This window comes from Mycteria americana, chromosome 14 (genome assembly GCF_035582795.1).
Source record: "Mycteria americana isolate JAX WOST 10 ecotype Jacksonville Zoo and Gardens chromosome 14, USCA_MyAme_1.0, whole genome shotgun sequence".
NCBI lineage: Eukaryota > Metazoa > Chordata > Aves > Ciconiiformes > Ciconiidae > Mycteria > Mycteria americana.
In genome coordinates this window covers 11,469,628-11,496,978 of record NC_134378.1, presented here as the reverse complement: position 1 = coordinate 11,496,978, position 27,351 = coordinate 11,469,628, and the positions used below count along the sequence as shown (strand labels likewise).

The window sequence follows — 27,351 nt, the reverse complement described above, 5'->3', positions numbered from 1 at the left end:
CAGCGGCAATCATGGCAACGCCAAATGGTTTTATTTCTTCATGACCTCTCTCTTCTCCTCTCTCTCGTCAATAATTCACCGGAGGACTTTTTTTTTCCCACCCACCTCCCCCTTCTCACTAGCTTTTTTGATGTGAAGAGAGGGGAGAAAAGGGGGCACCAGAAAGTGTTTATTTTGTTCGGCAGCTTTTGGCGGCGTGTTTTAACGAGCTTGCGAAAGGACCCGGGTAAAGAAAGAAAGAAAGAAAGGAAAAAAAAAAAGGCACAAAGTGGTGGCGGGGGGAGGAGGAGAAGAGAAGAAGGAGAGGAAAGAAGAGACGGAGAGGAGAAGCCGGAGGAAAGAAGACTTTCAGCGCGGCGTTGCCGGGAGGTGCGGGTGTGAGTGCGGGTGCGCGCCTGTGTGCGCGCCTGTGCGCGCCTGTGTGCGCGGGGGAGCGGCTGCCGCTGCTGCCGGCGGTGCCTCCCGCTGGTGCGCGGCGCGGTGGCCGGAGCGGGGCGCGGAGCGGCGGCGCGGGCGGCCGCGGGTGCCGACCATGGGCTGGCGGCTGCTGCCCGCCGTCCTGCTGGCCCTGGCGCTGGGCGGCCCCGCGGCGCGGGCGCAGAACGACACGGAGCCCATCGTGCTGGAGGGCAAGTGCCTGGTGGTCTGCGACTCCAACCCGGCCACCGACGCCAAGGGCTCGTCCTCCTCCCCGCTGGGTATCTCCGTGCGGGCGGCCAACTCCAAGGTCGCCTTCTCGGCCGTGAGGAGCACCAACCACGAGCCCTCCGAGATGAGCAACAAGACGCGCATCATCTACTTCGACCAGGTGAGCGGCGGGCGGCGGGGCCGGGGGGTCCCGGCGGGGCCGGGGGGGGGATCCCCGCGGGGCCGGGGTGTGCCCGTGCCCCCCGCCGGGACGCGGCCGGGCGCGATCAACAGGTGCCGCCGCCGCCGCCCGCTCGCCCCGATGCCCCCCACCCCCCGCGCCCTCCCTTCGCCCATTTCCTGAATTCCGGCAAAAAGTTGGGGTGCAGGGGGCGGCTGCCTGCGGGCAGCCCCCGCGGAGCCCCCGCAACCCCAAAGCTGGAGAAACGGAGGGGCCGGGCAGGTCGCGGCTGGAGGCTCGGGGGGAGCCGGGGGCCGCCGCCCCCGCGGAGCGCATCTCCCGCCCCGCAGTCGTGTCCCGCTTGCCCCCCGGGGACGGGGCCGGCGGCGGGGGGCGGCCGCCCGTGCGGGGCAGCCGCCGTCGGGGCCGCGGGGGCCGTGCGCCGCCGGCCCCTCCGCACGGCTCCCCGGGCACCGCAAGCTCCGGCCCCGCCGGCCTCCGCGGAGGACGGGGCCAAGTAAGTTCCGAGGGTGCCGCGGGGCCCGGCGGCGCTGCCCGGGTCCCCGGCGGCCTCCGCGGGTCTGCGCCGCGGGCGCGGGCGCCGGGAGAGGCGGGGGCGGCAGCCGGGGCTGTGCGAGCATCCGAGGGGCAGCCCTCGCCCAGCACAGGGCGAGGACGCGGCCCTGGGGGGCTGGGGGAGAGGGTTTTCTCAGGTGCAAGCAGCCTGCGTGGATTTTAGACGGCTTGCGCAGCCTTTGAGAGGGGAAAGAAGACCGCATTTTGAGGAAAAATAATTTAACTTTTCTGTAACAACCACAGCCCCTCTCATCTCAGTCACTAATATTAACATACGGATGCCAGGACACATTTCATGTACCAGCTCCTGTCCTAGGGCACATTTCATATACCAGCTCCTGTCCTAGGGCAAGTCCAAGGGAATTGAGACTGATGGTTATTTTGCTTCCTATACCGTACCATAATGAACAGTAAATTGTTGTGACAACTGAAGCCGGATATGTCACGTAGCTTAATGCTAGCAATGCAAATTACCCTAACTTCACGGACATTCCTAGTGGCTTTCTAGGGCTGTGTCTGGCATAAAGGAGCCTGAAAATATCAATTAAAGATAAAGCATAACTAAGTGGAAAGAAAGAGAAAGGTAGTCATGAAAGAAGATATTTAGCATATGGACGATGCGCTCATTTAATATGTTCCCCTCTGTTACTTGTCTCCGTTTAATCAAACCCAAATTATTATTAGTGCTTACAAAAACAAATAAAGCAGCAAAGGCTCACAGCCAGTTTTTGCTCAGATATGCCAGGTATTTCAGTAACTCAGTCTGACTATAGATTGGTGAATGAATTCTATCATTCACATACGTCCTTCCTCACAGCTTGAGCCTTCCAGGAAGACGGTGTTGACTTGGCCATTGCTTTTTAGCCAAAAGCAGTATGCCACTCCCTGAATTAGTGTTTTGATGTCATTTTTGGGGAATGATGAACAAAAATGCCTTTTCTTAATCTCCTCTAAACATGTATAGAAGAAAGGTCTTGAAGGTAGCAATGTAAGCAGCAATGTAAGAAATATTTTCCACCCTAGTTTATTTATAATAAAGTTGTACTATAAATATAACTAAATATCCATTTGATGAGTAATATTCCAACTTAATTGGGATATTGAATAAAACAGAATAGATGTAGATTAAAAAATTTCCATGGGTAAATGTTTTCTAAAGTTAATACTCTCTATTTTGTTATTTAGCACTGAATACCTGTACTAATTCCCATGCTATTTTTTTTTTTTGTAGATCCTAGTAAATGTGGGCAATTTTTTCACGCTGGAGTCTGTCTTTGTAGCACCAAGAAAAGGAATTTACAGTTTCAGTTTTCACGTAATTAAAGTCTATCAGAGTCAAACAATTCAGGTACGTTGATCAAGTATGATTATAAAATCTTTTACTTAAATTGTTTATTTAGAATAGGATCTTGACTGAACAAGTATTTAACACACTTTGAAGGAAAAATAGCTTAGTTTAAAGCAACCTGTGGTGTAGAGTTCCTAGCAGTAGAGTGAATGCATTTAAACTGAACAGCTGTAATAAAGCAGGATCCTCACCTCGGATAAATTGCCATAGTTCCACTTCTATACCATAAGAACTGAATATCTGGGGTGATATAAAGTATTAAACAGAATGAATCATCCAAGAGTAAAACAGAGCTCTAAATTTCACTTAATTGCATAAATACTATTGAAGAGTCATATTTTGCTACAGGTTAAACTCCCTGTCTTGAATGCAGGAGTTCTGGGGATACGTACCAGATTTGATTATTTTTGTAACATTTTGTGACCTGCCTGACAGCTCACGATGCCAGGTATCTGTTTATGACACCACTCTGCTACGGACCAAGGTTAGTTAAGGTGGTCTACTTGTTCTATACTACACTGGAAGGTTATATCTCTACAGGGATGTCTTCTAGGGAACCTTTATAGCAGTTTAAACTTTTTTTCACCATATAATACATAAAAGATGTGTCATATATTAAAAAAAAAAGAGGAGTGATTCTGCACTTTCTTCTGTAGCATAATAGCAGCTGAACTACCCAATTAAATGTAAGTATGTACTAGCTTAGAGGAAAAGCCTCTAAGTTCCTGAACACCCCCGCGCTGAGCCAACAGTAAATTCCTTAAAGTACATTCCTTAATCTTCATGCCAGGTCATGCAATTTCTGTGACATACATACTGGTTTTCTAGATCTGGAATAACATCTGTGGCTTCCCTTGTTTCCACCCATGAGACCACTAGATTCATAGAAGTATTTGATGCTTTCCCCCTGATCTGTCTTGCTCCTGAATATGGCTTTCAGTGTACAAGGCTGAGATGAAGTGGATTTCTGCAGGACTGATCAGCCGTTTCTTCGTGGCAGCTCTGGATTTGGGTTGCCGGTAAAGCTCCTGAGAAAAGTGTAAATGGTAGAGATGGCAGAGAAAGCTGGTGCAAGATACCTTCATGACCCTGGTGAAATTCGCCTTCAGTTTACAACAGGAAATCATGGTTCCTTTCAGGTCAATGACAAAAGTCTTGGATGAAATACTGACCTCACGAAAATCTCTATAATGAGCTTATAAGCTATTGAATATGCTCAAACTTTGTTCCTTTCACTCTCTTAAAAGCTGAAGGTTGAAATGGCCTAGAATGACTGTATGTCAGCCAGCTTCATTGTATTTAAAAGACGTATTGCCAAGAAAGATGTCAAGGCTTGGATTCTGGAAGCCCAGTGCAGACTTTGGTGCCTCACGTACCAGGTACTCAAACCTGGGAGTCTGGGGCTTGTAACAGGGACTTTTACAACCTGCCACATGACTCGAAATCTTTCATAGATCAAGAGTTCCTGAAGTGATGGATGGGTTTGGTTGGCTCCATTTTGGCACAGTTAATGTGAGACCATCCGAGGCAAACCTGTGATGTATCCTCTGCTGTGATTAAAATAACTGTAAGATGATCCGCAGGGAAACCTGACCTAGAGAGATGGTACCGAAGGAGTGAGATAAACCAAAAGCAAGCAATGCGTAAACTCTTGATGCCCCTTTTTTTGCATGTGTGATAACTAGGGGGGAGGACCGAAAGCCATTGCAGTGGAGCAAACCAGCTTGAGTCTCAGCCACATGCAGACTTAAACCCCACTAAATCACCTGAAGGCTTCCTACATAAGTGATATTACTATGCCCCTGGAACATCTGTTAATGCCATTAAATATCATTAAACTGAAATTGGTTCCCTGGGGACATCTGATTAAGTGGATTTCCCAGATAGGCGAATCCCAAATCAGGGCCAGATTCTGCTGCCCTGACTTATGCTGAGTACTAATTTATTCCACGGTGACTCCCATTAAAATTAATGGGAGCATATGCAAGGCCAGCATACTTGATATGAATAAGCATTTCATAATTCACCCCTCTGTGACTGCATTATAGCTGCTTAAAAAGAAAAAGCAGAAGAAAGCTAATAGTTTGCCATTGGGGAAATGAAAAATGCCTGGATCTGTCCATTCCCCCAGCCCCTGCCCATCTTTATTTACAGAGTGTGTGTGTGATGTTGCTTTCAGAGCAGAGGCTGTGCTGACTTTCAGAAGTGTTTTATAGAAAAATGGAGTCATTTCCAAAACACAGTGCAGTGGTTCATAAAGCTAAAGGTCTGTTCTAGACTTTAAAACTAAGCTGCTGTCGTAATGGAAGGGACATATATTTTGCTCTCAATGAAGTGTAAGCTCCCAGCCTACTGCAGTACCTTTGACATCTCATTAGGTGCCCATGTCGCGTCTCTGGGTGCCTAACTTTCTTGAAAATGTCTTCTTTGCTAGCGCGTGCCTAAATCACCTGTGAGGTAGGCAAAGTGAAACAAACTGAGGTACTAGCTCACAGTTCCGTATTACGAGAGAGTTACAGGGAAGGTGCCCAAGCAACAGACGAAAGCAATGTCGCGTTACCTTTCACACGCTGACCGTGGCACGCGGTGGACGGTGTCCCACCGACGGCAGGTCAAGCCCATGAAACACGAATGTGCTTGTACACTCCAAATAAACGTAATTATTAGTTTAAAACAACAACAACAACAACAAAAAAAGCAGTGAAGGTTGGGACCTTAGCAGACCTCTTACACTGTAGTAAATATTCAGTGATACTTCTTGATGTTTTTCTGTTAATTAGAGCTTTTCAGGGGTTTTTCTCTTGTAGGTTAATTTGATGCTAAATGGAAAGCCAGTAATTTCTGCTTTTGCCGGGGACAAGGATGTCACACGTGAAGCTGCCACTAATGGAGTCCTGCTCTATCTAGACAAGGAGGATAAGGTTTACCTGAAATTGGAGAAAGGTAATCTGGTCGGTGGATGGCAGTATTCTACGTTTTCTGGCTTTCTGGTCTTTCCCCTGTAAAGTCAATTTTCCTGTGACATTCATCCAGGTGTGGACTCATCATTGCCTCTGTTACATGAAGATCATTTTATCATCATGGGATTGATGTTTCTTTATTGGTTTTTCATGGGTGAATATGGATTCTCTTTATGGATTTTGACCCCATCTGAACTACTCAGAAGTTTCACAGAATTTTGTGTGGTTAAATACAATATATTTGGATTGAGACTAAAGCAGACGATAAATATCTATGCTTAATGTTACAGTCTAAAGCTGCCTGCAAGATTTATTCAGATTTCATTTACTGGACTTATTGGATTCATGGGAGAAGTGGATTTTCTTTAATTATGAAAAGACTGGCAACCAGGTCTATAATTTAGGAGAGTTTGAGTTCAGACTTCAATCAAGAGTTAGTGTGTTGCTGCCAAAGAACTGTATATTGATATATTGGTCATACATGTCTTTGTCATTGGGACTTAACTGACATGATCTATTCCATTGTCTTGAGAAAGGTAATTATTATTGATAAGTGGTTGACTTTAATTCTCCTCTGCGTGTAGTGTCTTGGATGGTTCACCCATATATATATGCTCTGTCACTGGTCACAATCAAGTCTAGCCTACATAAAGCTAAGAGGTTATGGTTGTATTTTAGTTGGATATGTAAGGTATTCCTCTTTTCCACGTGCTGTTTTCTAAAAAGAAGAGCAGGTTATAACCATTAAGAAAAATATCCTTACCAGGGTTAAAGGTGATCATTCAGGCACAACTTTGCAAAACAGCTTTGCCCTGCAGGAAATCTCACACTTGTTCTTCAATTCTAATTAACATGATTGATAATAACTGCTTTATTAAAAACCTAAGGGATTCCTTCCTTAGACACAACCACTTTATTAGCTGGAGATGAGATCCCCTTGTTTGTAATTATGTCTATTTTTCAAACCTTCTGTTGTGTTAAAGGTTTTGCCTTAACTCCACAACTGTATATAATTTTAGATCATATGTTTAACAAATATTAAATCCAAATAGCCAGTACCTAACTTGGTGCAATATCTTTTCGGCTTTTTGTACAGGTCATATGAATTCATAAACTTATTTATTATATCATTGTTACATAATAAAGATTAATATATGTTAGCTGAATTTTTGACCTTTGGATTTTGGAAGTCACTTCATGCTATTTTTTTATTGGATATAATTATTATATGCAAAGTGTAAGCTTTTGGGATTCACAGAAACTGTCCTGGGAGGCAGGCAAACTGTCATAGTTTAGTCTAGCAGAATCCTAGAGGTAATCAGAATGATCTAGAAATAACCTATGCATTTTATTTTAAAAACATCTAGGTGGAAATCCTGGCTTCACTGAAGTTAGCGTTAAGAATCACATTGATTCCGAAGGATTTTGGATGAGACCTGTGCTTTAGGTTTTGCCATCAGTATTAAACTCCAGTGCAATCAAATTGAATATCAATTAAAAATGATTTTCACATGAACTGCTAATGAAACCTTCATCCCTCATGCCCAAAATATACACGAATTCGATGGATTTTTGTGCCTTGCAATATCAAGAAGGATACAATTCTAAATTAAAAAACTCGAGAAACACTGTGGATGGAAGAATATCCAGCAATCTGGGACCTTCTCTAAAAGCCAGCCTAGGCTTGGATTTGCTGTTTTAGGTAATCCGTTTCCAGTTTCTTCATTTGTTAGCCAAGTGCAGTGTATCATATTGCTCTAACCGCTGTAAATGGATATTTCACTGATTTAAAGTCTAATGCATGGCTGGTTGATGCTCCTGATAAAAATGTCAGGAAATCAGTGGCACAGAATTGTGCCCAAATTCCTTATTTTTCTGGACCCAACATACAGGATTTTTTGGGGAATTTCAGGAGGGTAGGTGGGTACATTGGCAGCCCTATGAGATAAGTCAGAGGAGGAGGTCATTTGTTAGACACAGTATCGTTTCTGTACAGAATGCTGCTGTTTGGGAGGAAGTGGAAAGACATGGCAAGCAGGCGAATGATTTACATTGCTGAAAAATAGAAAAAACTTTTCCATTATGACTAATCAAAATGTATCACCACTGTACCCCAAGAATGTGTATATATATATATGTATATCTAAAAAACCCTGGGATTGCAGCACATAGTATGCATGATATTATAAAAAGGTTATTTGTCATAAGAGTTTATTTCAGAGGGGAACATCAGTATTTTGTATAAAATTGGTAAAATCTGAAAGCTCACCTTACCCATTGATATATATGTAATGTAAAGGAAACATTGTTCCTACACAGACAGAAGAAAAATGGCATTAAAGGTGTCAGTATACTTTTCAGAATGATCAGATGTATCTAACTTCCTTAGTTTGTAAACATATGATCTTTAAAAGCTGCCTTTAGCATTCAGCAATAATACTGAACTATCTTAATATACTGTTGATCTCCCCTTGGCAAAACATATCTGATTGCTTCAGAGTCATTAACAGTTATTTAAACTTTAACTAGGGTGTCTAGGAAGTTATTCAATTAAGGACATACATTTTGATGGAAATGTCCTAAATTTTTCTCCTCAGCCTCTAAAATCAGAATTACTAACTAATTATTTTGCTAGTTAAAGGAAAAAAAAAAAGTTTCAGAGAAGTCACTGTAAAGCAGCTTGTGTTACCTTCACACAACGCTGAGCACTGACTCCGCTCAGAGGTGGCCTCTGGAGATGGGCAGTTCTCTTAGCTCGCATTTAAACATTTAAATAAGAACGGACCGTGGTTTTTAGACTACAATTTGAGGTACTTTCCAGATCTTGAGCTCATTTTCATTGTATTGTCCCACACTTCAGTTATGTCAGGAGGAGTTTCTCCCAAAAGAGACAAGCTAGCCTAGACGGAGCTGGGTCTGGAAACTACCATTTTTCTTCCTTTTCCTTCTGTCTTCCCGTGTTACCGCTACAGTAGTTTTCTTGTTCAGAAGCAACAGCTCAGGAGACACTTCAAATTTCAAAGGGTATTTAAGATTAGAGGTTTGATTTTTTTTTTAAAGAACTTAAACCTCCATTGAGCTGCACTGTAAAGGTTAGAGCTGAATTTCTGATCCTGTTGAATGCGATGATGCTAGTCTTATTGATTTTGGTGAGGGCAGAATTTCCCACTCTGTGCGTATCCTGGCTACAGGACATGCTGAGGATCTATACCCACATCCTTCAACATATACCCACCTTGCAGTCAACTTTGTAGCTTACAAAGGTTGATCGTGCAAGAAGACTTTCTGGCAATGCGTGGTAAAGATAAAAGAAAAAAGTTACTTTCTGAAAAGAACATATATATTGTTATTATCAGTGATCTCTTTACAAAGGAGATCAGTATTTTTACCTTTTAATCTGTGTTTTATTTATATTTCTATTTTATCCATATTTTATTATAAAACTAAGGAAAAAAAAAAGAATTATATTGTCCTCCTCAGGTGATGTAAATGTTTTTGGTAGAGCCAGGAATACCCTGGTCTCCTAGATTCATCCAGTGTAGAAAGCTGCTCTGTTCTGTTGAATCCTATTTGCTATGAAGAGTTTAGGCTACGTATGCCAAATGACTGTGGAGCCAAAACCGATCCTGTTCAAAAAAGCCTGGGTAACGGAAGTGTTTTTGGAAAAGGCACTGAGGTAGCTTTGAAAATTTCACAAGCAGTTTTGTGTTTACATAAAAAGGAAAAACTAACTTTGAAGCATAGGGAAGGAAAACATATTTCTTTTATTTAGCAACATGTTGTATTTGTTTTGTGTTATGTCATTGTCTAGTAGTATCTGAACATTTTCTAAGTGTTAATTAAATTACGTTGGCCAGGTCGTGGCAGAGTAAGTATTGCAACCTCAGTGTTACTACTGAGGAAATGGAGACGGGGTTTGGGAGATGACCAGTGCCGTACCCAGCGTGCCAACTCATCCGCTGCTGGTGCTTGGTCCTGTTCAGTTTGCTGGATTGATCCTTTTTCTGATACAAGGCAATTTTTTAAATGCCTTGTATCAGAAAATTTTGGAGTTTTTGGAGTAAATGGCATACTGCTGCGTTTCCTCTTCCATATTATGTAGATGTCTATTTCTAGAAAGGTGAATGCAGGGAACCAAGACAGTTTTAAATGCCCCAAGAATTTCACAATTAGCTATCAACTCTGTCTTTTTTTTTTTTCGCAAGGCCCGAAAGGAACACATCTGCAGTACGTATAGTATTTTTACAAGCAGGTTTTAGGTTAGAGAAGATAAATGCGAGAAGCAGTATGTCATAATCACAACAAGGAAGCCGAACCATTAACATGAAATATGGGCTGAAGCAGAGAAGCAGATATATGTTCTCCTTTTATAAGGGTTTCTCAGTTGGTAACATGTTTTACCTTAGCAATTCATTACAGTTGCCCTTCATATTGTAAGAGCTCTTTATAATATTCAAACTCTTTGTCTTCTAAAGACAATGTTAACCAGATGACTCAATGTAAATAAATGAAGATCCCCAGTGACAGAATTTATTGGCTGGCACATGCCACAACAACATATTTTTTGTACTATTGCTGTCCAGACGGACAAGGCTCCTTTGAGATAAGACATTGTCTTCGACACTGAGCTAAAGTTATTTATCTGTTGCTGGTTAGGAACGGGGGGGGAACCTTTGCTACCCTGGAGCACTAAGGGGAATGCATACAGAGAATAATGATAAAATCAGTCACCGTTATATAAGTGATGATGAGAATAATGGAAATGTGGCTTGAATAGTCTGTTTAGTGAAAGCTGTGATCTAAGGCGTTTGATGGAAGCAATCACTATTTTAATCTTCACAGTTTGGGGGAAGGGAAAAAGCCAGTTGCATCATTTTTAACAGGTTCTTTTCCTTTTTTTTTCCTTTTTTCCTTCTGCCTTGTGGTTCTGCTTAGCTGCAAAAAAAATGTGATCAGAAATGATCTAAGAAAAGTTCATTTCGGAAGAGGGATGGGGGAGGGTTGGTTTTTTTTTTGCCAGTATCTGATGTGGAGGAAAAAAACAAGCGGGGGCAGGGGGAAATGACAAACTTGACTTAACCTAAGTACATTATTGACCTATCGTCCAGTTCAGTGAATTGCCTAAATATGTTCTACTTATATGCGTAACACTTTTCTACAATGCATGATACTGACCCATCCTGTTAAGGCTACCATATTGTAATCTGATGGCTTTTAATCCTGCTGGAGGAAACTAGATGTAGAAGTGTAGTGCAGAGCACTGGAGATTGGCAAATAAAACAGCTTTATCTCTGTACTTACACGTGTGCCTGGATTTACTCCTACAAAGCAGGTCTGTCATCCCTGGGGCACTCTGGTGCAAAGGGCAAGTGTGTGTATGAACATCGACACACTTGAAAACAAGCTGAGAGTATGGATATTTCTGAATTACTGCTGACACAAGGAAAAAACTGTGCCCTAATCTCATTGTGAGGACATTTAAATGCGCTGTCTGGTCCTAACGCTGAACGGAGGCAGATCTCCATGGCACCTGGGCAGAGCGACCAAAGCTCTGCGGAGGGACAAGAGCTGCCCGCAGATGGAGGGTCTGTATTGACCCAAGTGTTGGGGGCCTCTGTAGAAGTCTTAGAGCAGTGTTAGGACAGTCAGGCGTGCTGTCAGCTGTCCTGGAGTTTACTTAATTTAAAAATCAATGTTTGGGGTTTTATTTCATCCCTTTCTTTGCAAACGAGGGTCTGTTTACAGCGGACATACGGGATTCTCAAACAAAGGCAGTCTTTAAAATTAACACTGTCTGAAAATAATTTAAGAAAAAGTTCTAAGAATAGCAAGGCTAAATTTCTCTTAAGTTGAAGGCATGCAATTAGGTAGCAAAGCAAATTAAAATAAAGATACATCTGTGCTCTACTACACAACTAAACATAAAGGAGCAAAATTGATTCTGGCGTCTATCCCATGTACCTGCAAACCAGCTCAGAAGCTCAGTACAACAGTATAGCAACTCATTACGCTGGCTATTCCCACTGTGCGGTAGCAGAAACAGCCACTGGGCAGCCTCACCTGGCAGTGCTGATACGGTTTCCGCTAATGAGATGCCTTTTCACGAGAGGAAGGTTAGCACTGGTGTCGGAGCATTTTCCTGGAACAACAGGGCTCGACGCGGCCCCGGCTGAGCCTCTCAAGCACCCTGGCAGACCGGACCAGCCTTTGCAATGCTCCGACCTACAGCAGGTTGCAAAATTTTACTTGAAACAATTCCCTACCAGGAAACACCATTTGAATTCAATTACTGTTTGCAAAAAGCAGATGCATTAGAATAAATTATTTTGTTTGCAAATAAAAGGAGAGAATTGTTTTGGATCAAAAAGCTTTTGTATTTAATTTTACACTCACTCTTTATTTGAAAGATTACCCTGCTTCAAACAGAAAAGGGAAAGAATTAAAACTTAAATAAAACATTTGAACTTTTGAAATAAATATTTGCACATAAAACATTTAGACTGCTCTAAAATGATTTTTGTCACCAGAATTTCATTTGGGTAAAAACTATACAATTTTGGAAGTTCGTTCAGATTTTTTTGGTGACTGTATTTCCAAATCTCTCTTTCCTTTATTTTTTTAACAGAAAGCAAACATTTTCACATAAACTTTATTTTCACCCTATTAATTGATTTGCTAAAGCATACAAAACTGCCGACAAGTCCGCACAAAGATTTCATAAACTTTGCTTTTTTTAATTTCAGAATGTATCCTTAATGTCATTGGGAACGCTGTTTTCATCTTCAGGGAGGATCAAACGCTGCAGACTTCCTCTGTTGAGAAAATCCGAATCACGTTAAGCACACCTGCCTTAAAGATTTCACTAGAGGCTCATATTAGTATTCAAGTTCAGTGAAATTTTCATGAAGACCTTCGACACCTTAGGGTCAGGGTGTAAAAGAAAGGGTCCAGCTTTCACATAAAAGACAATTTTCTTTGTGCCTACAACCTGACTCCACCTTCACTCTCAGTTACTACTTCCTAATATGCTGTTGGTGGCCAGTCTATTTTATTTGTTTATTTAAGCTTTTTCATAGATTCAAATTCTGGTGGTCTTGCTAGATGCTCAGAACTGGCTAAGCGCTGAGTGTCTGGCCAAGAAGTCCCTTCAAAGCTTAGGAAGAGGGACATTTGTCCGTTCACCCTTTGCATGTCAGGCAACATACTCCCTGCATTCCTTTCCTCTCTGTAGACTTGTGGCCAACCAGAAATATTGAAATCAATATCAATATTGAAATATTGATAAACATGTTGGCTTAGTTCAACAGTTATTGGTACAGGTGTTAGCTCAGTTAACCAACCACTATGCGATTTGGTCCTGTTAGGCAAATTTTTTTTTTTTATTTTTTAATAAGGTAAGACAACCAGAAGCCTCTATGGGCACTGAAGACCAACAATAACCAACTGCATGAGACGGCATTCAGCACCAGGCATGGCAATTGCAAAAAGTTATACAGAGCAGTTGTAGTCATCAGTGTACAGGTGGAACTACTCAATGCAGTGCAGATTTATAGCTAGAACAGCAGAAGATAACCTGATGTACATGTAACCTGTTTAAGAACACCTCATTTCTCATTTCTTTGGGAAAATAAGCTCTGGTTCATTTCTAGAAAGCAAAACTGTGATCCAAATAATGAAAAGACTTGAAGAATGAATACCTAAACCACAGGAATATTAAGGAATATCACTGCTGTATAAGAGAAATGAATTCTGCAGTGGCATCATGTGTTTTAGTTTTTGTGGACTGTTTAAATGGATTCCTACAAAAATAATAAAGGCTTCTGAAGAAGATAACTCCCAAGACCATCTATCTTAGTTGTCTTGAATTCAATACAGCTTAAGTAAGATAGTCTAGGTTTAGTCTGTTGTAAACAGTGATTCACTGGGCATGATTCAGCTGTCATGTACTTTTTGTACAGGAATTACTTAACTGAATGAGTACGGAAGATACTTTTCTTCAGGTCTCTGAGAGACAGCTGAGCGTATATAACTTTGATCGAATAACAATGTTAGAAACAGAAAATATGTTGAGTTTAAAATTCTGACTTGCAGGCTGCAATCCAAGTCCCCAATTTCTATAAGTTCTGTTGAATATTATGCACATCTGGTGGAAAAGGCTGCGAGGTTTTTTGTGCTTGTCAGTGTCAGTCCTGGCTAAGACATAGACTTGGCTTAAATGGGGTTTCCAGTAATGACGGCATGCAAGATAACAATTGTGAGCCTTTCTAAACTCTGATGATTTGTCAAAAACTCACTCTGAGATGAGAAATTTTACTGAGCATATAGTCTAAGGGTTTCAAGATGAAAGACTGCTCAGTAGAGCTGGACAAAACGTAGCAAGTACGTTTTATGAAGAAAAAAATAGATGGCTCACAGTATTGTTTTTCCTTTAGATGCAGGAAAAAAAACCCTGATGTGCAACAGTACCTGCAAAACTTGAAAAATAACATTCAAAAAGCCTTTTAAAAAACACCTCTGCCTCTTGGAACATAATGATACTGCTTAAAGTTAGGGCCACCCAACTGATATACGGAAGACTCAGGTCAAAGTTTCTGCTTTGCCCTGAGTTTGTGTCTTCCAGACCTTAAATGTAGCCTCAAAGCCACTAGGTTATTTGGTGGTAGGTAACAAGGGGAAAATCTTCAGAGAAGTAATGTCCATCCAGACCAGCAGAGCATTCACCCCAGCGTGATATGAAATAAAGCTACAGCCTTTCTTGGTGCTCCTCTCGCCTATTAGAGCACACGCTTTGGTGGAGGTTTCCGCTGAAGGCGAGAAAGCTGGCTGCCTTCTCCTGTTATGGATGATTGTCAATAGAAACGTACTCATCTCATACATTGTTAGTGACAATGGGAACATATTGCTTAAGTAGTAAATAAATCAGTAACCATTTAAGCACTGCAGAGTTGTGCGACTTCAGGGGCAAGCCAGGGATGCCTACAAGCTTAGTCTTTTTCTCTATAGTAAATCTGAGTTTAAGGTGTTCAAAAGGCATTGTTAGATTTTTTTCTGTTTTCTTCTGGAAAGCTCAGCTAAGGAATTTGGTTTTCATGATGCCCCTTAGGGTCCCCACAAAGTAATAAGTCAGCATCATTTTCTAGCTGCAGTTGATAACATTTATTGCTAATTCTTTAAACCCTTCTTTAAAAGAAAACAAGTCTGCAACCTGCATTGCACCCACAGGAATAATCTTTCTTTTCCTCAGTTTGGTAATTCAATTGTGACTTGTAAACTTGTGCAGTTGTAGCAAAAAAAGTATACAGTCAACTCTAATCTATCTTGAGGAAAGTAAAAAGTGCTTACCACTACTGGTGTAGTAAATCCTTGCTGCTTTATTAAATAAATGTAGAATTTCACTCAGAAGCCTTAAGGAAGAAGAGTTTTAGAATATTGGAACAATTTAGCACATTTTGAAGCTGAATAAAGATTGATTCAATTTTGGAGTGAGATTTAAACTGATGGCATACCAAATCCAACTTAAATTAACTTGAAAAGTATAGGCATTATTTATGTCTTCTGAATTGTGAAAGGCAAACCAGTCTACTGGAGAAATTCTTGAGCATCATAATCTTTCTGGTACTGGAAAAATAAAGATTCTGAAAAAGATCCCATAGCTATTTATAATTGTAAGTCAGATCTTGAATAGTCTTTACATAATGGTTACACACGTAAGCAGGACAAGATCCAGCAGACAGTTAAGCATATGTATAATGCTAAAAGCTGAACCGATTTAATGGATTTTGGTATACTTACATCTAAAGTTATGTGTCTGCTTAATTCTTTGTTGCACCAACAGAAGAGACTTTACAGGAATAGGTAATGCTTTAAAAAGTAATTTGACATGCAATCAACCAACCAGATTTCTCTTGCTTGCTAAACTAAGGACATTGCTCAAAGATGAAATCTCCTTGCCTCTTTCAGGCGTCTCTGAGTGAACTGTGATAAGTGTGGGTGGATTTGGGCAGCAGACCCCACCTTCAGAGAAGGACAAAGTCAAGATGACTCACAGTAGTATTCATAAAAAGATCTGCTGTCTTCTAGCAAAGGAAGGGATATGACAAGATAATAAATATTAAAAACACCCCCCCTTTAGCCCAGGTGGGGTTAAGGGAGCAGATGTTGCTTTAGCTGCTACGCTGCAGCCACCCACCTCTCAGCCCCGCCTGGGCTCTCGGCTGGGAAGAGGAGCAATGCCCAGGATGGGACTCGTGGCAGTTCCCTGCCCTTTTGCTGGACTAAAGACGACGTCAACTCTCCCAAGGTTGTTCTCACAGGGTAGAGTTTCTTTCTCTTGAGCACCAAAGGAGTCGATCTCCAGAGGACACTGTCCTCCAGCCAGCGTTGGTGAGCCCTCCCTCATTTGGAAGTACTCCTCATTGCCCACCCAGTGGGAAGATGGGCCCCAAAGAATTTCTCTTTGCTTTATCTTTGGCCATTTAATCCCTCTTTCAGTTTTCAAGAAGACTACAGTGAGAATTTTTTTCCAGAGCACTTGGTCTCTTAGATGTACCACACCTAGACACTTTTCCTGGGATGCTCCTAAATCACTTTGGGTGCTCTTGGAAAGACCTGTTTCTAGGTGGTCTAAGAACTGGGTCTGGTCCTGGTGCATGTTCCTGCAGCAACAGGATCCTCCCGTTGGCCTGGGTAGGCAGAGAGCTGCCAGGCTAACGGCTGCCACCCTGCTTTTCTCAGTGCAGGCTGTGACAAGGAAGTTTGCTCTGGCAAAGCATCGTGAAAGAGACCCCTACAAATTTCTAAAAGCCAAAGTATTTTGTTCAAAGAAAGAAAGAAAGAAAGAAAGAAAGGGTGAAAGCAAAGATTCAGAAAGATTTCCTACAAGCAGAATTTACTATTATTTCTTTCTTCGTATTATTGCAAAAAGATGGAGAAGTTTTACAAAAGAGTCTTCCTATTCTTTGAATGAGTCATGGTAATAATGTGATGTTTTATACTGCTTTCTCCATCTGTGGAACCTCTCTTATCTCAAAATAGTCTAACACTGCAGACCTGTCCTTATCGCAGCTGTAGAGAAAGAGAAACTGAGTCATAGACAATTTATTTGCTTGGTTTGTCCCCAGTCACCCAGGGAACGATTATCAGAAAGGGGCACAGAACTCAGGTTCCCAAAATCTGCTCTCCGGCTCTAACCAATTCCTTTGTTGTTAGTAATTAGAACTATTTTAAGAAATGATCTTCACTGTGGTCTCACATAGCTTGGTATAAAGAAGTGAAAGCTCAGCTTACATCAAGAGTTACACAGCTGCATAGGTGCAAAAATGCAGTTGAGAGCTGAGCAGGGTCACGGCTTAGAAAAAATGTATTTATATCACATAGGGGCATGCCAGAAAACTTCCAGAGAAACAGGAGCGCAAAGTCTGTCTGGTCAGTTGAATCTGACCTCCTGCAAATTCACCAAGATGGGTTTTTAACATCTTTTGTTGATGGAGCATGATCCAGGTGATGAAGCAGAGTATTGTCATGTACGTACTGGGATTGACTGGACTCTGCAAGAGTTGGAGGCTACAATTCAATCCTTCCTGTACAGTCTAGTCCTGTATTTTATATAGAGACACACTAGATTTGATATGTCTGAGTCATTATATAGGTTTTGGAAATCTATACTTGTTTTATCGTCTCTAAATATTTCACATATATTTATTCCCCCAAATAACCAAGGTTATTGCGAGTGCAGAAGTACTAGCATGGAGTGGGCTACAAAATATATTATCCTTTAATGTATTAAAGATGCTTTCTCAAAATTCATGCTGGCATTGGGAATACAAAAATTCCCCTTGGCATTCCGTCTGATGTTGTCTACACAGATTGAGGCAAGTGGTTGGCATTTATCTTTGAAATGGTTAGGAGCTGGATTATTTATGTATTTATGCATCATGGTTTCTAGATGCTTATTCTTTACCAACAGATACGGAGTCCCTGTTTAAACTTATAAATGTATGTCTGGGTGAAGTTGTAATACTGCAGAACTGTTTTGTAAGCAAGATTAATTTATGTGGCAATGAGCTGCCAGGTCACTGGCCTTGAACATAGCACTGTGGTTAAAATGTAGTTAAAACAGTACTTTAGAGACAATTATGAATGGCTTTCAGTATCGGTCATATGACTGGCTTTAATTCACCTGCAACACGAGTTTTCGATGGGAGGAGGCTGGATATCCTTGTTAGCTACGTAGCTACAAAAACTAGAACTGAGGACCTGAAATGAAACAGGATTAAATCATCTTAATTTATGGCCAGACTCTAAATTCAAATCTCCGCATCCATAGGAGTTGTAGTAAAACAATGCCTGCCCTTTAAACACTGAGTAATGTGTTCAAAGGCAATGCAAAATGTAGTACACCAACAATATGGGTTTTTTCTCTTTGAAGTTGGAGAATTTTGGAATTGGTCACAGAGGAAGCGAGAACAAGACAGCACAGGGACATTTCTTTGCTCCCAGCTTTCTTCCCAGCTACTATTTTACAAAAATATTACAGAATTCACCAGTGCAGTTTAGCAAAGTTTTTCTTAGTTCTGTACTCATTACTACGGTTCTGTAGGCTACAGAAATGCCTGTAAGCCACATAAATAAATTAATGCACTAAGTGAGGGTCAGAGCTCAAAGTGCTTAAAACCTGGTTCTACTGCAGTCCAAACCAGCTCACAGGTAGGGGACTGATGGCTACAAAAGCTGGAAAAGGGGCAGTTCAAGCTGAGACCAGAGGGATACGCTCAGACTCACCTTGGTTACTTAATTTGCAAGCCTTGGAGGATTTCTGGCTATAAAAGGAGCACAACTGACTGCCGAGTCTGTGATTGGAAATAAAGCAAGCCAAAGAAGTGCATGAATGAGGTGACAAGAGCCTCTGCTACTGTTTTTTTTTGTTTTTGTAATATGGCCTCAAGCACACAAAAATAGGAAAACCTATGCTTTATTGCAGTGGTCTGGCCAGAACTCATCTACTCAATAGATGATCTATGTGCCCAGCAGATCCTTAAAATACAATGTTCTTACCTGATATAGGAAATTCCCTCCAGAAAGTGGTATGTATTGCAAAGTGATGCGCAAAGAGAGTTCTAAGTCACAATATTGAATTTCAGATTTCTAGGGATGGGGGAACTGAATTCAACACACAGAGTCCTAATTCACCCCTGCGATTTTAGTAAAAGTCATATCCAAACCCGAAATGGAATTACTTCTACAGAAATTGTGGGGACAAATCATACATATTTCATACTGGGACTTCAGCTTGATTCATTCTTATTCCATTTTCTGCATATTTACAACTTTGCAAAGCTCTCAGGGTGGACTGGATGATTTGTCTTGAACTATGTAGGATTTGTCAGCAACTACCTGTATTTGAGACACTAGTATAGACGTCCATTTACATCCCATGTCTTTATTGTGAAGCAGCATGTTAAAGTCTCAGTGTGAATGCTCTGTTTCGGGGTAAAATAACCTTAGAAGAATGTAGATGAGTTTCAGAGGAGTGTCTGGGAGGTTTATGCTATCCCATACTTAAGGCACTTTTCTCCTGAGCATTAAACATTTTTAGTGCACTCCTTATTTATATACTTTATATCTTTGGTTGAGTCTCTTAGACTGTTTCTTTGGGGAAAAAAAAAAAAAAAGCCATAAGCAAGCAGCAGCAATGCAACTGGACAGCTCAGTGTATTTTGCATCAAGCTGTTGTGCCGTGGTGCGGGCTGGTGCCCGGGCGTGCGGAGCTGCAGGCTGAGCGAGCGCTACTGCAGGGAGCAGCAGTCAGGGGCAGAGAGCAGCAACCCCTGTAGTTAGCGTGGCCAGTAAAGCACGAATGCCGTGACTGAATCGGGTATTTGGCTCCTTTCCAGACCACCAGCTAGCTTGTTCCTGATAGCTGTTCAACCCTTTTAAATGCAAGATGTATTTGCAAATACAGAGGCTGATTCACAACAGCCTGACTTGCTGATCTGTGAACTGGGCCAGCTCTGCTTATTTCTGCTTTCCATTTGACATGGCTAAAATCGTCTTACTTGCTTTCATGAGACTTTGGCTAAAGCCTTTCATTTACTGGGTCTGCAGTTTCTCAGGAAGAGTGTGAGATACTTTCTATTGAATTTGGATCTGAAACCAACACAGACTCAGCCTATTCCTAACCTGGAACTGCGCTGTATTTACTTTCCCCAAACCTAGATTTTATGACATTTCAGTATCACAGATAATATCTTTTCTTAATGAGAAGGACTGCAGAGCCTATACAATGGAAGTCAAATTAACAGACTTAAAAACAAGGACACAGAGAAACGTCTTCTACTGGTGCGTTTCTGTCTAGAGGGATTGGCACTTGCTTTCATTACATGGTGATAAAAAAGTTGTTTGCCTTGTCCTTTTTGGATACTTCAGGCATTCAGTACGTGGTCACAGCTTAGAAAAGCTACACTTCAAGGAACTTGGTTGATAATTCTTCATTCTCCAACACGAAGAAAGCACAGGAATAAAATTAGTCCTGATTGTTAACAAAGATATATCGAGTCAATGATGAGCTCAGCATCCCCCTTGCATCCTGCTGACTGCTTTCATGAAGTTCTACTCACTGCCGTCTGCCAAGGTTTTCTGAATGCATTGTGTACGCACAGCTAATACAGTCTTAAATGAATAGCAGATTACTGTGATAATCTTCAGCCTATTTGCTAAGGCCCCCCTCCTTCAGAGCTGCACACTGAAGGAAGGAGTTGGGATAAAGAGCAGGAGAAGGCAAAGTGTGTGCGGTACAGGACAGGAAGGGGGTTACGGAAAATCAGCTCCAACTAGGAATCCAGCTTGTTTCCTTATTTCCATCAGCTCAGTGCTCGGTGTCTTCAATGGCCAAAGTAAAACCATAGGTAAGCACATCAGGACATGTTTGAGTTCAGTCAACAGAGCCACAACTACTACCACATGCCTGACGGTAAGTAATTGAGGCTAAGGTAGCTTATAAATGACTCTACTTACTTATGGGAATAGATATTTTCTTATTTGAGAGGGATTTGAGTGCTATAAGGATTATGAACAGAGAGACCTCATGTGACAAGAAAAGTTGGTACTGATATAATATTAGGAAAAAAATCCTACAGCTAACGGAAATCATAATGTTGGATCATAACCTGCATGTTGTCTGGATCTAAACAGACAGATTAAAGGTCAAAATAGAAGACTAAAAGTAGAAAAAATAACATTCAGGGTAAGCAGCTAAAACCCTTTATTAAGAACAGCTCAAGGTTGTAGGCAGTTTCTATAAAAACCTCTGGTGAAATCCAGATTGCTAGAAATCTTCAGTCCAGTGTCTGAAAAATACTAACCAGCAAGAATCTGGAAATCTGAGTCCCGTGGAAGTCATTTGTTCGGTTCAATGCTTAAGTGCTCACCCATCTTCTTCCTGTCCTCACCAACACCTATGCATTCAGCTGAGTAACGTCTTTAAGATTCAGCCCCCTGTTTGAAGCCACAGCCTGTCTCAGTTTGGGTAAAAATAAACCACGTCTTATTGTCTTTTATGAAGCAGAGCAGCAGCAGCAACATCTGGCAAAACAGACACTGGCGTGTGTTCGGTTGCAGCTTTTTCACGTGGTGCTATCTCACCCTTCCGTAAGATGCAGAGAGAAGTTTGTTAACATGTAAATGCTCCCGTGAAAACCTGACGAGATCTTTTTGCCTTGCAGTGCTGTAAACTGGGCCGTAACCAAGTCCATCTATGCAGCTGCCTAATAACATTTAATTGCTTTATAACTCAGAAGCAAATCGTGTTGATTTAACTGTGTTATAAAAGAAGGCTTTGCTATTATTTCTTGCAAAGTGCAAAACCCTGGCTTGCTTTTTGGAGCATTTACTGTCTTTTTAAAATTTCAAGTTAATAGCTCTTCTGACAAATGTGAAAGAAATGTATTTATGACATTATCATCTCAGTTCTTATAGACCTCAATCTTGGAATGTGTCATCACTTTTATTCAAATGTTAGCTTTTGTTGTAAGTTTTCCTTATTCTAGTTTTAATGAAAATTTTAAGAATGTAATGAAAATATAATCCTGATGCTTAATTATGGCATAAGCCTAGTAGAGTTTATGCATAACAAAAATGTCAAGGCCCGTATATTCTGCTAGAAGCCCTTACTTTTAAGCAATGCAATTAATTATACTTGAACATCCTGGAGGTTTATTGCTTCAGATAAAAGCATTCAGAGCACCTTCTTTACTATTATTTCTAGAAGAAAAACAATGTAAAATAAAGATAATTGAAGTATCTTTGACAGACAGGTTTTTTTTTAAGGAACGGTGTTGCTTTAATGAAGAACCTCCTTAAATTTATGAGAAACTACTTTGCATACAAAATTTAGGTTTATGTCAGCCTAGGTCATAATTTACTTTATTCTATGCCTTTAAATATACCATTATACATTTACATTGGTGATCTGAATGCCAGTTTAATTATCTAATGTCAGCTTCTATAAGACTGATAAAACTATTAAAACAGAAATTCAGTGCTAGGGTGGAATGGTGCTACTAAAATTGAAAAATAGCCCTTTAGTTCTGTCAGCAATACTGGCACCACTAAATTTCCTTCCAATATAAAAGGTGTTTGGTGTAAGTATTGCTGAATGGAAGCCCACGATTATGAAGACATACAGAGCTAAAACAGGGCTGTACCTTCAAGAATTGTACTAAGCTGGCTATTTTATTGCGGTTAGGATTTTGACACTAATTTGATTGACTGCCATATGCATCTTCTGGAAGAGGAAAAAAAAATCCATTAAAACGTTACACTTAAATAAAAGCCCCCAGCAAATTGCTTGCCGCAGAGAGCTGTTTGCATGAGAAAGAAGCAAGGACATAAGAAGCTCTTTCAAACTAGTGGCATATGTTTTCTTGATAAAATGTGTAATTCTCTGCTTCTCATTGTGCATTTTAGTCATCATGTCTAGCTATAAGAAACTCACACTGATTTTTATCAGTTTGATTTAAAAACAATATATTTTTCCAACAGCCAGATTTAGTAATAGTTTCTTATGGAGCAGCTTTTATTTTGTTTAATCAATGATATTGATTTCCCTTTAAATATAAAGATTGCACAGTTCAACACTGGATGCAACAACAGTATTTTAAAGATGAAGTGACTGCCTGGTTTGTTAAGGTCTCTTCTCAATAAATCACCCTTTGTTTAACAATTTTGTTTAGAATGAATCTTCATGAATTACTGGCTTCTGATCCTTAATAGTGAAAGCTTTATTATATGTTAAAACAAAGGTCTTATCAGTGTTCAAGCCCCCCTATATACATTCTGGATTATTTTTTCTAATTAACTTTTATTTCAGTAAACCACCATTGTATAGATTTAATTTCATGTGCATATCAGCAAGCCCTAATCTTCACCTCTTTACCCCGAGTTACATTTGTCATCGTGTTGGGCTCGCAGGGTGCGCAAGCACTTCTCAGAGTGATTAAGGGCTATGGAATCCGGCTCGTTACTACGTGTATAAATAACAGAGACGGGGTCGGGGGAGCGTGGCTGCTGCGGGGCCGAGTGCCGGGGCACGGGCAGCGTCCTCCCGGGGAGCAGCGCTGAGCCCCAGGCGGCCGGGCGGGGGGTGCAGGCTGCTGGGGGCATGGGGTGGTGATCACGGGTGGAACACAAAATGACACTCTTAAAGCAGCTGCTTTGGGACAATAAAGTCTGGTTTTGAAGCTTGTGTTCTCATCCCCTCTTTTCCTGGCTACTCAAAAGAAATATCTATTGCATTTAGTTGTGGGGTTTTTGATTTGCTCGTTTTTTTGGTTTTGGTTTTGGTTGGTTTGTTTGTTCTGTTTTATAAAAGCTATGATCTGGAATTCCTGGGCTTCTTTGCATTTGCTTCTCCTATTCTTCTAAAATACTCCCTCTTTCCTTCTTTCTATTCTTGATGGAATTATGAACAATTAAGAGCCTATGAACAACTAAGAACAATTAAAAGCTCCTCCTCGTCTCCCTTTTCTAAGTCTTTCCCATAGAAAATGTTGGAGGAAAAGCTCTAAAGCAAGTAAGCTCCAAAAAACTCCAAACCCATCCTCTTATTATCTGTTAAGTGTTTTCATTCGAAGTATTTAAAAATATTAATAAGCAAGAATGCATTCTTAGCCAGCCCCAGTTCTTCATCCCTTTTTTGCTTTTCACCAAGTTCTTCCTGCAGTAAAAGAAGACAAAAAAAAGAGAAAAATATCTTTACACTCTCCCTGTTTCACTTTGTTACAACTTTCTTTAAAAGAATTTAAGAAATGTTAGATAGTGGTAGTGGTGAGGGGAATCTGTTCCCCAAATAACTCCCACTTTCCTATGTAAGAAATTGAAAGGACTCAAGTTTTTAATTCAAATTATTGGACTGGAATCCAGGTGAAAGAAGAATGCCTATTTCATTCTGGATTGAAACTTTTAAGAAACCTTTAATGGAAAATTTCTGAATGGATTTTGAACACCAAAAAGAATTATAGGAAAAAGAAAGCGAAGCATTTGACCATCTGCAGCATGAAATGTTGAAGTCTGATCTTTTTATCCTTTCTGTAAAGAAAGGCTGACATCTCCTGAGGAGAGGTGTTTCTCAGTTTCTGCTGCTCACTGCTTCTGTGTGCTGCTTTTATCTGAGCGCAGAAATCTGGAAAGCTGGTGAGGCTCATTCTTAAAAACATTAATATTTATGAAATGCAATTAATGCTTTTGCACACCGTTTACACCTAATAGAAAGGATCCGTAAGCTTGCCACAATGTGTGAAATGCATTTATTTATAGTATCCAAAAATATCCTAATTTCTTGCTCAGCCACTCTACGTAATCAGCACCAGAAAAAAAGCAGCTATAAGAAACCAAAAAGCCCCTCCCTAAAACTCTTGAATGAAGTTCAGTCCTGTACAGAGGGGTGGGTTAAGTGGGGATTCAGAGACACAAAATCCTTGCACTAGGGCTATGCAAAGGGGTACAATTCGTGATAGGAGAATTAAGAGGAAAACTATATCAAGATTTGAACTAGTATATAGGAAATTACACTGCTAAAAGTCATGGAATATTTAAATTCCAAATGATACTTCTAACATAAAAAAACCCAAATGAACCAAAACATCTCTTTCTGACAGAGTAAGATATTAATGAATTATCACGGCAACATGAAATACTGCATATTTTTGCTGGAGATAAGACAGGACAGGTACAGAGGCTGGTCCGTAGGTTGTCATCCTTTTCCTTGCAGATATTTGTCTTTGCGCAGTATGCTTTCTCCCAGTCCCTTTGCTCCATGTTGTCCTATATAGAGCTGAGCTGATTATATTCACCCGAGAATCACTAAAAAAAGCCATCGGTAAGACATGAAGTGGGAGTTGGAAATGTTAGCTCTCCATACTCCTTGATTTGAGAATATCTTCAAGGGGATGACCGTGAGCGAGGGCTGTGCTTTTGGTCCCAGTTATCCCGAAACACGCAGAGTGATGACAGCAGACTCACAGGATGAATGGCATATACATATTTGAACAATTAAGCACGTCTCCTTTCACACTTAGTGTTCTGCCCATTTTTATGAATGCAGTGAAGCTACACACACTTACACCACCTGGAGACCTGGGACCATATGCTGTTGTACAGTCTCAGAAAAGAGACCAAGATCCTGTAGTTAGGAGTTTCTCTAGCTCTCAATTCACGCTCCTGGCTTCGCGTCTTTCCACTTTGTCCTGAGACCCTCAAAATTGTCTTTCCAACACCATCAAACCCTATTAGTATTGCCTCTATAGCATAACATGTTTGATATCCTATAATGCAATAAAAGTCAGCTGGTCTACATTTGACATCTGAATTCTATTAAGAAAGGAAAATCATTATAAAACGAATACGGTGAGATTCCAGCACTCTGGATGATCCCCTACTGAAGGCTGTTCATGTGCCACGAAGCCAAGGAGAAAGAAAGGACATCATAAATGCCATAAAGGGGTTTTTTTCATAGTCACAGTGCTGGAATATGAGCAAATTCTTATTTACTTTGTTCAGTGCCACAATTAGTGAAAATCAAAGTGTCTGCAGCTGCATTTTATGCTGTAAATTATTAGGTAATTAACCTTAATGCACCCTGCTCAGAATCTCCAGCTTTCCAACATAGCTGAGAGCATCTTTCAAATGCAACAATACATATGACTGCATCACTGCTTAATTATAAATAAAATGATCCTCTAATGCAATGTGAGGGATTTGGATGGTGTTAATGGAGAGCGTGCAGGAGGACGAGGGAAAAAGAGAGACAGAGAAAATGAAATCATCTTTCATTAGAGCAGAAAGACAAAGATTCATATCACAAAGATGCAAATAAAACAGCATCCAACCAAAGGATGCTTTACTTGCACGCTGATTCATTTTACTACGTTTATTCTCTTCCACAAGGGGTTGTGTTTGTCCTCTTTCACAACCAAAAATGTTTTACTTTTAAAAAACCAGGGATAATAAATGAATAAACCAGATTATCTATAAATACAACTGAGAATGTTGGAACCTATATCAGGGCTACCCATTTCTGGTTTTATGCCAGAAGTGGGCCCTAGCAATGTCAGGGACCGCAAGACCGAAACAGGTGCCTTCACTTGTACTTTCACAGAGGGACAGCTCACGTGGTTGGCTTGCAAGGCTCGACAGAGGATCCTGCCTCCCAACAGATGGAGTTGGCACAAACCAACCGGGACCACTTAGACTGCCCACAGTTACAGAGTGCTGATGTACTCCTGGAGCTCTAAATATTTTCCGCCTAAGTATACCAACTGTGTTCAACAGGAGAAAGACAATATTAATTCTAGCTACAGGAACATGTAGATACATGTATTAAATAAAATATTATCCTCTGTGTCTGAGAGCATGTAGGGGAGAGAGCTTTTACATCGCTGCTGGCTACAGAAACTTCATTTAGGTCTGAGGCCCTGAAGTTGCAGAACCAACGTTTCACCTCCACATCAGAAAGCTCGGGCAGGACAGCTTAAGGCAGCTTTGCTGGCAGCAAATTTGCCCCCTCCTGGGACAAGATGGGGTTTTTCCTCTAGACAGTTTCCCTTTGCATTTCCCATCTGTGATATCTGGAGCCCTAGAAAGACTGGTGATGCAGAATAACCCAGAAGAGATGCATAACATCCATAGGACAAAGGCGTTACCAATGAGGTTAGATGAGCGCTAGATTAGGCAGCAAATCACTGTCAGAGGCAGAGTCCAGGAGAGCAGACCCGCATTCTCCTAGCGCAACCAACATACCTTCTCTTAGGCACGTGCTCCACCTTGTCTATGTAAAAGCTCACCCAGTTTTGTCAAAAACGAGTGTGTTACCTTTTGCCTTCAGCCTTGCAGCTGTAGCTCTTACCAGAAAGTAGCTAAATTACAACTTACTCCCCAATAATATTAATACGAGAAATGCATTATTTTCACAGTGAGTGAAATTGCTGTGACATCGTATTTGTATGAAAAAAAGAGCAGGAAAAAGGAAAAGGACACATCTAGTAACATATTGCTGGTTATGTGACTGTTTTAAAAAAGCAAGTATGAGTTGATTTTGTATCATCTGGGAGGGGAGGAAGGACGAACAGGTCTGATGACACAAATGAGATCTGTCATTAAATTGCAGC

General features: G+C 41.0%; 1 protein-coding gene across 1 annotated transcript; it reads left to right on the top strand.

Annotated features, from left to right (window-relative positions):
• The first annotated feature begins 532 nt into the window (after window positions 1-532).
• Window positions 533-5,737, top strand: CBLN4 (cerebellin 4 precursor). The gene is made up of 3 exons (XM_075517314.1): window positions 533-808; window positions 2,616-2,732; window positions 5,540-5,737. Exons 1-3 carry the CDS (start codon window positions 533-535, stop codon window positions 5,735-5,737), a joined length of 591 nt encoding a protein of 196 aa, XP_075373429.1.
• Window positions 5,738-27,351: the final 21,614 nt, after the last annotated feature.

Excerpts from the sequence above, each read along its gene's own strand:
- CBLN4 (XM_075517314.1), top strand. The coding sequence starts at position 533 with ATGGGCTGGCGGCTGCTGCCCGCCGTCCTGCTGGCCCTGGCGCTGGGC. Across the intron at positions 809-2,615 it reads GCATCATCTACTTCGACCAG|ATCCTAGTAAATGTGGGCAA; the intron begins GTGAGCGGCGGG and ends TTTTTTTTGTAG. Across the intron at positions 2,733-5,539 it reads ATCAGAGTCAAACAATTCAG|GTTAATTTGATGCTAAATGG; the intron begins GTACGTTGATCA and ends TTTCTCTTGTAG.